Raw genomic sequence first — 16,191 nt, forward strand, 5'->3', positions numbered from 1 at the left:
GTCATCCGTCCTCTCACATACTGTATACTGACCGAGAGAAAGCCATGCAGGACACACATGCTGACAAAGTCACGTTTTGTTAGGAGCAGCACTGTCATCTCTCCTGCAGCTATCACAGCAGCCAGCAAAGCACTATGTCACTATGACCAACCTGAACACTTGAACTTTGTGCCCTGCTCTCATTTCCCCTTTTCTCAATCACATGCTCTCACAACACGCTTAACTCAGTTTCCTCGCCCTCACCTAAATCTCCATCTAATCAATCACTCTCATTGCGTCGTGTCTCTTCATCTTTTGATCATTTGTCATTCCTTCATTCCCTCCCTCAGTGCTCTCTTCAATCGTACACAGATCACTCCTGCCTCCATTCGTCCTTCTCTGAGCCTCATTCATTCTGTGCCTCTCTCCTTCACTCTACCCTCAATAACGCCATCCTTCTTCTCGTCTACTGAACCAAGATTAGTCTCCATCCATCTGTATCTTTGACAATCATCTCTCCTGCTTTTTTTTCTAAAGAGTTCCTGCGGGTTTTGAAAGTCAAATAGCTGTTCTAAACTTAAGGAATAAACTCAACCTTAAGAATCATTAAGCAATAAATTAATTAAAGTAAGAAAAAGCTGAAAACCTTAATATTGAACCTTGCTATTGACCTATTGGGATCTCATTGCAGTCTTGAGTTTCAGAATGCAGGTATGACCACATTACTCTCATCTGTCGCTGTATATTAAATTACTGTTTTTTTCTGGCAAACAATGCAGCAGCCTCCATGTTTATTTCCTCCATCTTTCTTCACTCAAGCAGCGTGCTTGTGATCACCCAAACATTTGCACTTTTCCATATTGGTGGCAAGCTTTTGTCTGTTTTGGGTTAGCCTACAACCTTGTGAGCCAAACAACCATGTTTTTAGTAACTTTTCCCAATAAAAGCTGCAGTGTTGCAAGTGCTACCCACATTTTTCAGAATGTGGAAGAAAGGGAAAGCAGCATGTTTGTAGTTTGTGGAAAGCTTTACAGCCCTGAATATTCCTAAAAACAGCAAATAACACAATGTCATTTTAGATTAAAATAAAATCTGATTTTAAAAAGAAACCTGTATTTATTAGACAGAATTCATCACTTCAAAGATTTGGGATTCATTTTCAAGACCCACCAATATTTGTTTTTTTAGTTTTTATTTCCAATGCAGTTATGGTCTGTTGCTCTTGCAGTATTAAACTGGTGTCTTCTTTGGGGCTAGAAAAAAAGAAACCAGTGAGAAGGGGAAAACCTTCAGAGCAAAAATCAACATGAAACTCTGAAAGCAAAAACTCTCTGGGTTCTTCAAAAACTTGCCAGAACAGACTTGAAAAAAACATTCTTGGAGAGATCTTTAGAAGTCTTTGGCGTACCTCTCCATTCACCCAAACAGAGTTGCTGCTGATGCCATGTGCATGCACAACAAGTCCTGAAAGGTTCACTCCGCTCGCTGCACATCTACAGTGTAACAGTTCCAGCAGACAAAGCACTTCAAAGTATAATACATACAAAACAGAAGACAGAGAAAGTACACATGCAAAACTTGTGACTCGCATTAGTTATAGGTACAATGTCTCATGTACTGCAGCTTGTTACGGATGGTGTCATTTAGTCGAGGTTGAAATGAAAGTGCTTCAAGCCCTCCTTCTGACTATAACGTGTGCTATGTCTACAGTGATATTTCATATTCGTGTCACGAATCTGAAACAGGCAGATTTGGGGTTAGGCCGGGATGATTTTGTCTCTGAAAGCGGTCAGAAACAAGCTGAGAAATTATTAGAGAATTCAGTGGGGTTTAAGTCACCGGCTTTGTTCAAGTGAAGATTGTTTTGGGTGAAGTCAGACTCCAATTTTCAGGCCCAGTCAAGCTGTACGGCCCCCTCTGAAATGGTATAACTCCAAAGCCCACTCACTCAGATCAATACTTAAAGAAGTAACTCCATTCACACAATGACAAATTACTCATCTGCTGTCTTGCTCTTTTTCCTTTTCTCTTTTTAGTCCGTGATGCCTTGATACCATCACCCTACTTTGCCAGTCTCAGTTTCACCCTGCAGTTAATCTGCTGGGTGGAGTGATGAGCGCTTGGGGAACCGACGAGAGGAAGATGAAGGAGATGAAGGAAGAGGGGAATGAGAGGAGGGGGGAAGGGAATGGGGAGTGAGAGATGGCCATGCATTATTGAGCATACAGAGTGAAGTTTTTAGGGGATAAATGTGAAAGCATGTTTAGGGACAACCTTTTCCCTTCAGCCTACCCCTCCTTCCCCTCCTCCCTTCCTTCATTACTTGCCCTGCTTCCAACTTTCCTTTCCCCACGAGGACTGCCACATCTCTTATTCAGCGGGGAGGTTAAAAATTCAAAGCCAGGAGGGAGGAGGTGGGGGAGGAAAGAGAGTACCTGAAAATGGTCAAAATGAAGGAATGTCTTTAGGGAGTTTTCTCAAGTGCTAATCTAGAGAGCTCCTTTGATTAGGCGCATGTGTGTGTGGCAAGGGGTGGGTGGTGGTTGTGGTGGGAGAGTACGAGGATGGGGGAAGCAGAGAGGGAGGGAGAGAGAGAGAGGGAGAGAGAGGGAGAGAGAGGGAGAGGGAGGGAGGGAGAGAGAGAGAGGGAGAGGGAGAGTAGACATACACTTTCATGCAGTGCAGTGTAGTGTAGCACACAGCATGGTGTAAAATTAAGGTGCCTGCAGGGCGAAGCAGAACCCCCGTCTCAGAGAACACGACACATGCAGATACTGAGTAATGGAGCAGGGGCTTCAGCATGCGAATACACACACGCAGCTAGGCGGACAAAGACATAGGAGCAAACCAACTGTAATTGACAAGTAGCATATACTGACAGCATTCTTGTACTCACGTAAACTATGCATTTAAGTCTAAGTTCTTGTGACACATAAACACATAGATTTTAGTCCACACACATACACTGTCACACGGTTACTGGTAGCAGATTAAGGTCAGAAAGTGGAGCGTGGTCCACCAAGCTTTGTAAATACCATCGCTTTCTGGTGTAAATGCCACTGGGTTATCCATATTACACAGAGCCTCAACAGCTAGAGACCAGGGGCCATGTTACACCAGTGACAATAAAAACTGGGCAGGTTACAACACACACACACATATACACAGAGCTCATATATACACCCTGGCCAAGCACAAAGTGTACGCACACACACATGGAAATAAACAAGATAATGTGCACCTTAAGAAAGTTGGTACAATTGTGTAAAAAGTTTGGGTGAAATTGATAGTTTTAATATGTGGGATTGTGTGAGAAGCCTGAAGACATGGTCTGAGCCATCAGCGTAATGGGGAGATAGTCTAATAGCACCCTAATAACTCAATAGCTAGCTAACACTGCATCAGTAGCAGCTTAAGGCAACTGTTAAACAATTCGACTGAGATAGGAGCTTTGGACTTTAAAGGACACTTTCAAATGCTTGTGTTGCTACCATCTATCTTGCCTTTTCTCATTTTACAGCTTACTTTATCTTTTTACCCCTCGCCAGTCTTCCATCATTTTTCTGATTCCATCCCCAGTTCATTGTCTCTTTTCATAAGAACCCCGTTATCAGGAATAGATAAGAGAAGAGAGATGGGGAAATCAGGAGAGAGAAGAGGAAGACGAGATGGAGGAAGGGAGATGGGGGTTAATGCTCCTATCTTGTCAACTCCATCTTTGAAGTTGTTGCTCTTTACCGCTCCATTTTTTTTAGGTATGTTATCAGTGACATCAAAGTGGGCCAAGTCTCCTGCGTGCGTGTCTATGCAAGTGTGTGTGTGAGTATCACTGCCCTCAGGGATAGCTAGCTAATATTGCAAAAAAAAAATAAACAGAGAGGGAGTCGCTGCTGCGTGGCAGAGCAGTCAGCCACAGTCACTCCGCACTTTGACTCTTTCTTCTCCTCTCTTTATCTATCCTTCTTTCATGATTAACATGCTTTCTAATCATAGATATTGCTTCACTATGACTTTCCTCCCTCCTCATCCTGTCAATACCAAAATTAAAGTGCCTCTACCTTCACTTTGACACCTCAGAGATGCATGCACACACACACAAAGCATACATATGCAAGAAAAACAGAGGGGGAGGTTAAAAAAAAAAAAAAAGTATGCTCCTGTGACCAAGTGGAGCAAAACAGAAAAGAAGAGTGGTGGGAGGAGAGTAGGTGTACATACATATATCCCTTCATTCTCACATCCTTCCATCTCAATTCACCCCCCCACCCCCCACCTTGGCCTGGGTGAAAAGAGACAGAATCACGAACACTGGAGATACTTAGCATCTGTAACAAGCTTTTGAGCTTATCAATCAATGCCTCCAACACACACACACACACACACACACACACACACACACACACACACACACACACACACACACACACACACACACACACACACACACACACAAAGGTTTTCTCAGTCCCTGCTCAGCTGTCATATCACTGGGAACATTTAAATGGTAATGGTGTAGAGACGAGAGACTGGAACGCTGGCTGGCTGGCTGGCTGGTCGACCAAGTGGCTGGCTAACTGGGAGAGGAGCCGAGTGAAGCGAAGAAGAAGGCCTATTCCGTTTAAAAACAGGATAATCTCCAGGAAAGAGAAAAGGCAGCAAGGAGATTAGGCACACACAGCAGTAATGCTCCGGCATGAGTACACAGCTCAGCTCATTTGCATGTAAAACAGAGAAGAGAGATATAACGAGGGAGTGAAGAGAATGAGTGGGACAAAAGCATGTGTGCGTGTGTGTGTGTGTGAGCACGCACACAAGTGTATGCATCAGTGTATGCTTCTGCTTGTGCATGTGAGTGAGCTGTTGCAGTTGGCAGTGAGAGCCAGTACGAGCACACACAGATGTGTTTGAACCTGATAAGGCCTGATGAATGAGCAGCGTTTAGTGGCTGTTCCTCAACCATAAAGAGATGGTGAATGAGGGAACGCTTGCTATTGCCGCACTGAGAATACGCACCAAGGCTTAGAGAGTGAGCAAAGCCAACCTAATGCACCGCTACTGTTGAAGGCTTAAGAGGTATAGTTAGGATTTAAACTTAAGTACTGGTACACATAAACGCACACCAAACATAACCTATAAACATCAAATCTTTTCATTTACAGGTTATACCTGCACACTGAAAAGCTGGTCTATATGTGGGCTATAGGTGCTGTTCAGATTTATGTGTCTCAGAGACACCACTGTACACTGACTCATAGTTATTTAACCATGTGGTCATTTATTGTTGCCAAAAAGGTTGGGAGAGAAAACGGGGATTACAGATATAAGTGGGGACCTGACTACATCCAGAAATGGAGTGAATAAGAAAGAACAGAAGGAAAGAATGGTATGATATTTTCCCCATCTCTTTCTGCAGCATTAGTGACCTTTGCATTAACCTGCTTCTCTTTCTGCAGCCCCAGCCTGAATACTGCATGATTTATTAACAAGGCCAGCCACTGTGGGCTACACAGTTACAAACATACATAAAGAGACAACACACACACATTCACAGAGAACTTAAAGCACATTACACACAAGCTTTTCAAAGCCAATACTAATTTAGCACAATCATGCACAAACACAGATATGGCTTAATACACTGTGCCCATTCCTCATTTAGTCATCTAAGCGCTTTATTAGTACATATTTTAAAGAGTCTCAGGAGACTGATGCTCTGCGTCTACACACCCCATAAATTGTTATCTAAAACTCTCCCTAATTATATGCAATCATACACACAAATGTACACACAAACACACACAAATGTTTCTTGGCTGTGACCTAGAGGGGATCCAACAGTGGAAAAACAAACATCTTCTAAAAGTGGGTTGAGGGGGTGGAGGATTATGAAACTGGGATGGAAGGGGAGGAGACGGAGGGACTTGAGAAAGGAGGGCTCTGACAATTGAAGTTAAAAGCAGGGTCTTCCCCTTTCGCACCTGTGGTCATTTTCAGCAAAAATTTAAAAGTTATTTATCAGGCCTGTCAAATCTGCAGCAGCGACAGCCAACAGGTATAAAATCACAAGGGACACTAAACTGCATTGTCTATGAACTGCACGTTATGAAAGACCAAAGGGTAAAACTGCACTGAACAATGCCTCACACAGCTGACACTTTGCAATTAGTCCGCTATTAGTGCTATACTGTCATAAAACAACAACAACAACAACAAAAGGCTTTCAAAGTGTATGTGCTGAAGGTATTTCATTAGCATGGAAATTTTTCTTTGACTGACAATGACCTTGAGCCAGTGCTCAAAAAAACAAGACACCAAATGTTGTGAACTCTGTTTAGCAGAAGATGTAATGACCTAATCAACAACACTGCATCATAATTTGCCTCTTGGTCTTTTATTGCTACTACATGACATATCTCATCTGATCCCTTTAACTGATTGGTCTACAACCTAAGAGAGGCCCAAGGCAAGCAAGCAAGCAAGCAAGCAAACACACACACACACACACACACACACACACACACACACACACACACACACACACAGAACCTTCTTGCTGATTTGTGGCTCATTAAGGTGAAAAGTGAATGGAACAGACCTAAGAGGAAACTCAGCGACACATACACACACACACACACGCACACGCACACTCACACTCACACTCACACTCACACACACACACACACACACACACACACACACACACACACACACACACACACACACCTACCTACAGAGAAGGAAATTGATTCCTTCAGAACACAGGGAGATCAAAAGGCTTATTATAATTGGTTTGTAAATGTGGCTGAGCTCACCCACCCACTCTCTCGAGCACATACACCAGCATACAGACACCCCTGCACTGACAACCGTGCATTCATCTGCAATAAACTTGTCTGTATTTTATAGGAAGCAAATGTAATCCAGGAAAGTGCGGTTTGCTTGTGTAGGTGTGCTATGCGACATATTGTGGACGGCATCAAAGCATGACTCTCATAGGGTGGTGGGGTGGGGTGGGGGCTTAGTCTCCAACCAAAAAAGAGAAATGAGGTCTTTGTATAACAACAGACCAGAGAAACACAGCAATAGCAACTCAGACACAGAAGAGGGAAGGGTGCAAAGGCTGGAGAATTGGGATATGAAAATGATCCTCACATTATGAGGATTAATAATCATATATGCTCCTGGCCCTTTTCTCTCCTTTTCTCTCCCGAATCAAATTAATCACCACTGCTCCCCCTAGCCCAGCGTTTCCTTTTTTTTTTTTTTCCCTCACCCACCTCCCTCTTCCTCCTCCTTCTCCATTCTCCATCTCTCACTCTCCCCCTCATTCTTCTGCTAATTGGGCTATCTGAGGTGCCGACTTCAAAAGGCACCTGCTATCAAACAGATGAAAAAGCGAAAAAAGGACAGTTCAGGATATATATACCCATATTAGATGAACAGTGTACCAAATCTAGCCTTGTCACTGTCCTCATGCATGACAACAACCTCCATTTGGATTCCATTCACTTGTTGTTATTTCTGTTGTTATTATTATTATAAGAACGTAAAATGATAAGAAAATTTAGAAGAAAACAAACACTAAAAAGTAGAAAACAGGCACAAGCACTTCAAAGGGAGGATATGAGAACCAGCAGCTTAAAGGGAGAATGTGGGGATAAGACTGGCGCCTGAAACCTTATACCCTACACTAACCGCTTTACAGCCACACATACTTGCTCATCTAAACAACTGTTTACAATTGCAAATAGTCATATCAGGTCTTGGATTATAAGCCTTTACACTCGCACAGCACAACAATGGGAAAAAAATAAAAGCTGTCTTTCCCAAGTCTGACAGGAATATAGACAGAAAAAAGGCAGTTAATAGCATCACGTCTCCAGTACAAACACTACTGTAGAATTAGGCTTTTACATTCTAATAAAGTCTTGTGAATACTCTGGATGGATCTTAAAATACCACGTCAAGCTTTACTGCAGATGTACAGTCTAGCAGCTTCCTATTATCTCAGACTGGGCATCAGTTCAGTCATATTCAAAAGCTCCGTAACATAACAAAATGTAGCACATAGTCTTATCAAAAATACACCACCACATACTTTCTTTGCAAAAGGTGGTGCTTAGGGTAAAACAAAGATGAACACCACTTAAAATGTGCCTTCAAACTCAATAAATACGGTTTATCAACATCACACAAATGGATACTGACAATGAAGCAGGCAGATGGCAAGCAAGTCTGAAGAATATGCCCCAACAGCTCACAGAGCTGGTGTGCCTTCTGAAAACCTTTGCATCCTCGATAGGCCCCGCTCAATTTATTGACTGACTATGAAATGATTATTTCTGATTTCCCGTGCTGACAACTAAGTTTTGCATGTCCGTTCAGGTGAATAAGATGTTTGGCAGCACCGTACTACTAATGGTGACCTTGCCTGCAATGGCTGCTCACAAGGCAAGTAAAGTAGTTTGAGAGAGGTGAAAAGTCTTGAGGTAAAGAAAGCAAGACTGGAATAAATCAAGTAAGGTGGAACTTTTCTACAGTAGCAGTCTGGACATGTGTGTTCTTGCCTCACCTCAGAACCACGGTTGATAAAATGTAGCCAAGTAAGCTCAATGCTGAAATACTATTTTATCAGGCAAAAGGGAAAAGGTCTGTGTGTGGGAAGTTAACAGCAGCTACATGAAATCAGGTGCATTACTACATTTAAAAGGAAACATGATAGTAATAGATTCATTACACAGACATTAACAAACCGCAGACAGCTAGTGCTGCACTGCAGCTGATGGGTTATGGGAAACCTCCTTTGAGTAGGATTTCATAAGATCTGTTCCTGTTGGGGCAAAATCCTTCTGAACATTGAAAAAGCAATGTCACTTCCAACTAATACAAACAATACAAGCCATAATTCTAAACTCTGCAAATTGTCCAAGATTTGTCTGAAATTTGCTTACTAAAATTCTGGACAGAACAGGAGCATGAAGGATAACTGGCCTGAGCTGCTTTCAATGAGGGAGAGAAAGAACAGAAAGAGATACATACATAGCTAGAGATATACAGACTGAAAATAGAAATAACTACATAGATAAAGAGCAAAAGATACAGCCATGTACAGCCAGAGGGCGTGTCTTCCACCATCAGCTCTCTGCTCTTCCACCGAGCCTCAGAGGTCACCCCTGACCCTGCCCCAAGCACATTACCCCCCTGCACGCCTGTTTTCTGTGTGGGTGTGTGCGTGCGTGCAAACCAGCTGTGCTGCTGGGCAGCTGATGGAGAGGAAGAAGAAGGGTCAGGAAGGGTCAGCGGTAGCTCGGTGTGGTGTCAGCCTGCTTTTGCTGGGTAACGAGGAACGGGAGGCACAAGAGGAGAAGGAACAGGAGGATGAGGAGGAGTGGAACCGGGCTCCCAGAGGTGAGGGATAAGGGGAAGGATAGGAAGGTCAGGAGGAATGTATTAGGCCTTGAGCGGTGTGTTTAAGGAAGAGAAGGAAGGACGAGGGGTGAAGGGTCAATCTACATAACCAGACATAGTGTGGATTAAACCACACATGCACTCACAAGCATACAAAAGGTCAATGAAATCCCAATCCTCTTTCAAAGAATGTTTTATTCTAACTATCAAACTTCAACAGATTCAAAACACACACAGGATATCAACAACACAAGAATAAACACACTTTTTCTTTCTCTTCCTTTCTCTCACACACACACACACACACACACACACACACACACACACACACACACACACACACACACACACACACACACACACACACACACACACACACACACACACACACACACACACACACACACACACACACACACACACACACACACACACAGTACACCCACACAGGCAGACATACAGACAGGTGTGGGGCTATGAAAAGGCCACGGTGTCTTTATAGTCAGCTCTCAGAAAAGGTTATTAGACATCAACCAGAACAGGCGGCTGTCTCAGCCAATAAAAAATGGAGGCGTGGGTTCACGGGCCAAGAGGGTGTGTACGTGGGGGGGTCAAATCAAGGAGTGACAGGTGGACGTTAGGACTTGCCATACAGGTGAATGCAGATGGGACAGCTGCCAACGCTGACATTTACCTGACATAAACAGCTAGCATCAGCCATGTGTGCATGTGCACTTTTGTTTATGTATATGATAAGAGAGGTGTGTCTGTGTGTGTATGTGTACTGAGACTGAATCTGAAGGTCAGATGGAATTATATACACACCCACACACACAATGTCTGTCTGTGATTTTCTGGTGTCCTGGCTATGGAATGAATATGGAGGAGTTAGAGCAGAAGGCTCAGTGACACTGGGACAAGGTGATAGGAGTGGACAGGTGTGAGTGTGTGAGCGTACGCCCGGGTGTCAGCGCTTTATGCCAGGACAGCAGGTGGCTAGTCAAAGGACATCAGTGACCTTCTCCTTATTCCTCCCTCTACCCTCCTACCTTTGTCCATCTCTCCCTCTCTCCCCAAGTCCCAATTCATTTCACCCAGTAGTGAGCACTGTCTCTGCACAACAAGTCATGGGCACATTGAGAAGATGAACACACGCGCGCAAACACAGGTGTGGGTGGTTTATTCATGAACTTGTGTGTGACGCTGTTTTGACACAGCGTTGCTGAATAATGTAAATGTGCAGTGTGTCCTCCAAGCAGAGGAAGGTAAGGGTGAGAAAGGCTGGAGAAGATGTGAGAAAAAAAGAAGTAAATGGAAACGTGTGCGTGATATTCTTACCTTTAGTGGCTGATGGAAGCAGAGCAGGAGAATTGAAATAGACATGGAATGAGAGAGAGAGGGGAGGGATGCGGGAGAGGTGAGAAACAGAGAAAGACATTGCTCATTACTGTGAAATGCAACATGATAGCACCAGTTGTAAAAACACATAAGACACACACTCACTCTTTGTCTGTGAAGAGAAGGTCAAGGTGAGTTTGGCAAAGAGCTCATTGTTTTCAAATTTCTTCTCGTTTGCCTTGACCCAGAAACTGCTCTCAGAGAGGTCCTCGGGTCCGAGCTAAGAGAAAGAAATGCCGGTATGCATGGAGGGAGGAAGAGAAAGACAGAGGGGGACATAATGAAGGAGAGAGAGAGAGATGTATTGAATGTGTTAGAACCCTATCATCAAATTGACTCAATTTTCCAAAAACAGTCATCTGTGCACCTGGTAAACAATGAGATGAGCAGATACAGAAGCCGGTGAAATAAAAGAAATAGCAGGGCTGTGAAAGGAGGAAGAAGGGGTATGATAGTAAAGGGTGGAGAAAAGGCTGTATGAAGGAGGGAAGGGACAAAGATGAAAGGGAAAGGAGGAATTAAGTAGTCATTTTCTCTACTCTTCACACACTGTCTATAACAGAATGAGGGTTCCACTTTTTCCTCCCCTTATTCTTTCTTTCTTCACCCTTCCTCAGGAGCTCTTCTTGTATCCCTCTCTTTGTCTTGGTACCGCACTCTCTCTATTCTGGTCACAATTAACTTTGTGTGTTTTTCCTTCACTTTCCAAGTGTTCTCATCAAAGGGAAAGAGGAGAGAGAAAGTGAAACACAGAGAGAGTGAGTGAGAAAGCAGTGGTGGTAAGTTTACAGATATCAGGCCTTTCATTATGGACAAAGCCTCAGGGATGGGGGCATAGGACGGAAAAGACAGAGAGTAGGGAAAGGAAATGTGATATGGGGATGAGCTGAAGGAGCAAGGAAGAAAGCAAGAGAGCACGCAAGAAGGAGGATGAGACCAAGCCAGAAAAAAAGTTAATTTAAATTACAAAAGAATACTGTCCTTTCTAGCAGCAATTTAATTATCTTTCAGTGGCGCAGTTAAAAGAAGAAGGCTTATTAAAAAGCAATTTCTGTGACATCCTCGTCAAACACTCTCACCAGCCTGAGAGAGAGAGAGCGAGTGAGAGTGAAAGAGAGAGAGAGAGAGAGAGAGAGAGAGAGAGAGAGAGAGAGAGAGAGAGAGAGAGAGAGAGAGAGAGGGAGCAAAAGAGCGAGAGTGCGAGAGAGAAGCTAAATGCTGATGAAGTCTGCTGAAGCCATTAAACAGTAGCTTTAGGCTAAAGAAAGACAGAGGGCCGTTTTGATGTTTTAACCATCACAGATGAGAGGGAGGAGAAGAACATGAAGCAAATAGTCATGAGATACACGTATGCATGAAAGTCACTTTAGGTCGGAATCTCACTCTTGAAGCTCCATCTCACATACAGTGCAACAGTATACATTGTCAAACTTAGCACAATAAAACACATACACACTTTAAATTGCATTAGTATTATTGAGAATAAATTCCACTGTTCGAAGATTGATAATATCATGAACCATCTGTTTTGAACTGACCTTTCTCCAGTTGGCTCTCTTCAGCTGGACCTCAGGCTTGTATTCAGTCTTAGGCTGCAGCCCATAAGGCAATGTAGGTGGCGCAGGGGCACCCCAGCCCCCCATGCCAAATGGTGGGGGTGGAGGAATTCCTGGACCTGGCGGTGGAGGAGGACAACCAGGCAGTGGTGGTGGCGGTGGAGGTCCCATCCCAGGTAAAGGTGGAGGGGGTGGTGGTCCTGGCATGCCAGGTAGGGGTGGAGGTGGTGGAGGCCCTGGCATACCTGGTAAAGGAGGTGCTGGGGGAGGAGGGGGAATACTGGCATGACCCGGTAAAGGAGGAGGTGCTGGGGGAACACCCATGCTTGCCTGACCTGGTAGGGGTGGGGGTGGGGGTGGGGGTGGAGGTGGAGGTGGAGGTATGCCTACATTTTGGCCAGGGATGGGAGGGGCAGGTGGTGGAGGGGGCAAACCCGGTGTTGGCACAGGAACAGTAACTGTGACAACTTTAGTCTTGGCCTCTTCCAGATCTTTAGACAGCTTTTCAATCTGCAGGGAAGTGTGGATACAGTATGTTATTGGAAATATTGATTAGTCTAATAGCAGACATATCTTGACATATTTTTTGTTGTATATTTCTTGAATTAATACTCATTTTTCCAATTTACACCATTTCCAATGAACAGCCATGCCAACAGAGTGATTAGATATTAGACAAAAGGCAGAACAAAAGAGGAGAAAGACTGACATATAAAGGGATTAAAGCGTGGACTGAGTTTTGGGAGAGATGGGGAGAGAATGGAGTGTGAGGCAGTGAGCAAGAAACATAGCAGGGGGAATTAAGCCCACAGAGGAATTCAAAGGAAAAAGTTTTGGAGACAAACTTCTAATTTAGACGTGAGGGTAAAGTTATTTTTTTGTTTCAACAATGAAATACTAAATATCAGTATTTACATCCGCGAGGTGCCAATTCTTGAGAAAACTGTCCAAGTCAATTAAGTTAGCCAGTTAATACTGGCATATGAGAGAAGACTAGGGTTTGAATAGGAATATACAATACATGATTCCAAGCACACAGATATAGAGAAGTATATTTACTGTATCTGTTCTCACTGTAGGTGTAGAAATTGTAAACAGTGCACATATGTGTGTGAAAGAGTGTCTGTATGTAGCGTAACAAATTGTTTGTGTTGTTTCCTCCTCTGACTTTGAAAAAATGACAGTAACAGACATAAAAGGCCTCTGAGGCAAGCTTTCTTAGTAAGGCAGCAGATGAAGAGTTGGGCACAGCATCATACGGAAGGACAGTGAGAGATCTCTACATGTGAAGAAATCTTCGATGGGCAGTGCCTCAAACACAGAGAAAGTGAGCCATCTTAGCATGAGAAGCTTGTTAGATGCCTGGCTGGTGATGCTGTTGATGCGTTGGACAACTGTGTGTGCATATGCATGTGTGTATCTGTGTGTGTTTGGGCTTTTGTGTGGTGAGAAGATGACTCTGCTGGCAACAGCCACTTTGGATGAGGCTCCTTTTGGAGGCTGTGTAGTTCTCTTACAGACAGACAGACACACACACACACACACACACACACACACACACACACACACACACACACACACACACACACACACACACACACAGATGAACATCTTCATGTGGTTATGAGCACACATGCACAGAGGCAGACTGTTCTGGGTCACTTGGTGTGTTTGTGAGTTTGGGTGTCACTGTGAGGCAGAGTCCAGCTGGTGTGGCAGCAGGACACTGACAGCTAAACAATCCTCATCTTTGGCTCCCTACTGTATGCACACACACACACACACACACACACACACACGCACACACACTGCCCCGCTTGTGTATCTTGGCCTTATAAAATTCTGTTTGTCCCATCTCCATCCCTTCCGTTTCTTCTTCTTTCTTCCCCCTTTCATCACTCTTTATACTCACATTCCCCAACTTTCAATGTTTTTATTGAGTTTCTTAATCTCTAAAGGATTTGGCTTCTTCTCACAATATCCTTTTAGTTTTTTTTCATCTTTTCATGCCATGCTAGCAGTTGGCTTAATCATTTAAGGCCAGGGGGTTTCTGTGTTTGTGTGGGTGTGCATAGATGTTGGACAACTTTTTGGTGCTTAGAGTTATGCAGTATTGCATTTCCCTAAGCCTTGAAATATTTTACTTCTTGCAGCTTCAGCAGAAGTTTCTGTTTTGTGTGTGTGTGAGTTTCCGGAACATTTAACAAAAACCGATTCAATTATCTGACCCGATATTTACTGATTCTGTCCTAATGTTTTGGTACTTTCATATTTGGCATGAAGCAATGATCAAAATCCTGTATGATGTTTGTCTGACCTGGTCAACTACCCACAAAGACTTCTGCAAGTGTCATACAGGGTTTAACTCACTTTTAATTCAGTGTATTCATTTATTTTAAGATGAATTCACATCATGAAAAACCTTCAGAGAACTTGTCACATGTAGCTAATTGGCTCAATACTTCACAGCAAAAAAAAAACAAAAAAAAAAACAGACTAAAATAGAAATATCTTGTGGTTAGATTTTGAATTAAAGGGGCATTGAGCCCCATGTGGACAGATGGACGTGTGTGTGTGTGTGTGTGTGTGTGTGTGTGTGTGTGTGCGTGTGTGTGTGTGTGTGTGTGTGTGTACCTGCTGCTGAAGAGTGCTTAGTTGTTGTTGTAGTCCCTTGTTCTCCTTTTCTTGCTCCATCTTAGAAGAGGCCAGACGTTCCTTCTCTTGGCTCAAGTCCTGCAGCTTATGCTCATAGTCACCCTCCAGTTTCTTCAGCTCCACCTGCAACTCGTGGCGTGCTGTCAACTCTGCGTCCAGCTAATGACAGGGACAGACTCAGTTATAGTATCCTAAAAAGGGTTAGACATTTTGGTGACTTGACATTTTTTGTTTAGTGGTGAATTTCAAGAGGTGTGATCCTCAGAGAAGTACATATGTTTTCTCACATCTCACTCAGGCACTAACAGAAGGTGCCATTAGTACCAGGACTGCACAAATACTGTGCCACTGTTGTGAAAATGGTGTTCCAGGTATGTTTGTGTAATAAATATAAATCTAATCATGTGTAGCATCCACCCAGCAAACAAATGTCTAAATAACAACCTTCGAGCTACTAAAACACCAGAGTTCAGCGAAGTAATATGGCAGCAAAGTGTGTTTGCATGCACAAGCTTTTAGCCACTCTCTTGAAGCTGCAGCAGTTTCTGTATCTCAAAGACCTGTAGAAGCCATTTCCTGCAGTCTAGTGCTTTCAGTTCCATTGTATAATTTACACTGCAAATTAGTGTCAGTTATTGAGTTAGGATGCTTCAGTGCACTTGTATGAATTCACTTCTCACTTCCATTTTTAAACCTTCACACCCATTAAAAAAAAGACAGGGAGGGGGCATTTTACCTCCAATTTTAATTTTCTCAAATTTTCAAGGATTTTTCTTCTAGGACACTTGACAAACAGGATAAGAGTAGTTAAACAGATGAATCCATGAACACACAGACACACATGGCTGTTTAATTTGCTGACAGCAGATCTGTTACTCTAGCTGTCAGCGTCCTGACAGCCTCATCCCTAATTCCTGCCAGAGACTGCCTGCAATTACCCCATCATACACAACCAGCACTATGGTGTGTGTGGTCAACGAAAATTAATCCAAGTGCGTTCATGTGATGTGTGCTTGTGTGGATGTGCGTGCATTCAACTGATATGATCCCAAGTGAGAGCGTGTGTCTTAATGCGTGCCTGAACGAAGGCTAGTTTCAGCTCCCTCTTTGCAATTATCCTGTCACTGGGACAGAAACATCAGGGTAGCAGCACACCGCAATCAAGGCATTTACCCCCTTGTGTGAAATGTGTGTG

The 16,191-nt window shown here is 43.5% G+C and overlaps 1 protein-coding gene across 1 annotated transcript in view; it reads right to left on the reverse strand.

The window, feature by feature from the left end:
• The window catches only part of LOC139330948 (protein diaphanous homolog 1), a 74,972-nt gene that overhangs the window by 24,632 nt on the left and 34,149 nt on the right, over window positions 1-16,191 (reverse strand). Inside the window, exons 15-18 of the mRNA XM_070962181.1 lie at window positions 14,976-15,155; window positions 12,324-12,851; window positions 10,891-11,005; window positions 10,726-10,734 (exon numbers count right to left, since the gene is read on the reverse strand). Of these exons, the coding sequence (XP_070818282.1) occupies window positions 10,726-10,734; window positions 10,891-11,005; window positions 12,324-12,851; window positions 14,976-15,155 (832 nt within the window). The remainder of the gene's footprint in view (window positions 1-10,725; window positions 10,735-10,890; window positions 11,006-12,323; window positions 12,852-14,975; window positions 15,156-16,191) is intronic.

This window comes from Chaetodon trifascialis, chromosome 5 (assembly GCF_039877785.1).
Source record: "Chaetodon trifascialis isolate fChaTrf1 chromosome 5, fChaTrf1.hap1, whole genome shotgun sequence".
In the NCBI taxonomy this organism is placed as follows: domain Eukaryota; kingdom Metazoa; phylum Chordata; class Actinopteri; order Chaetodontiformes; family Chaetodontidae; genus Chaetodon; species Chaetodon trifascialis.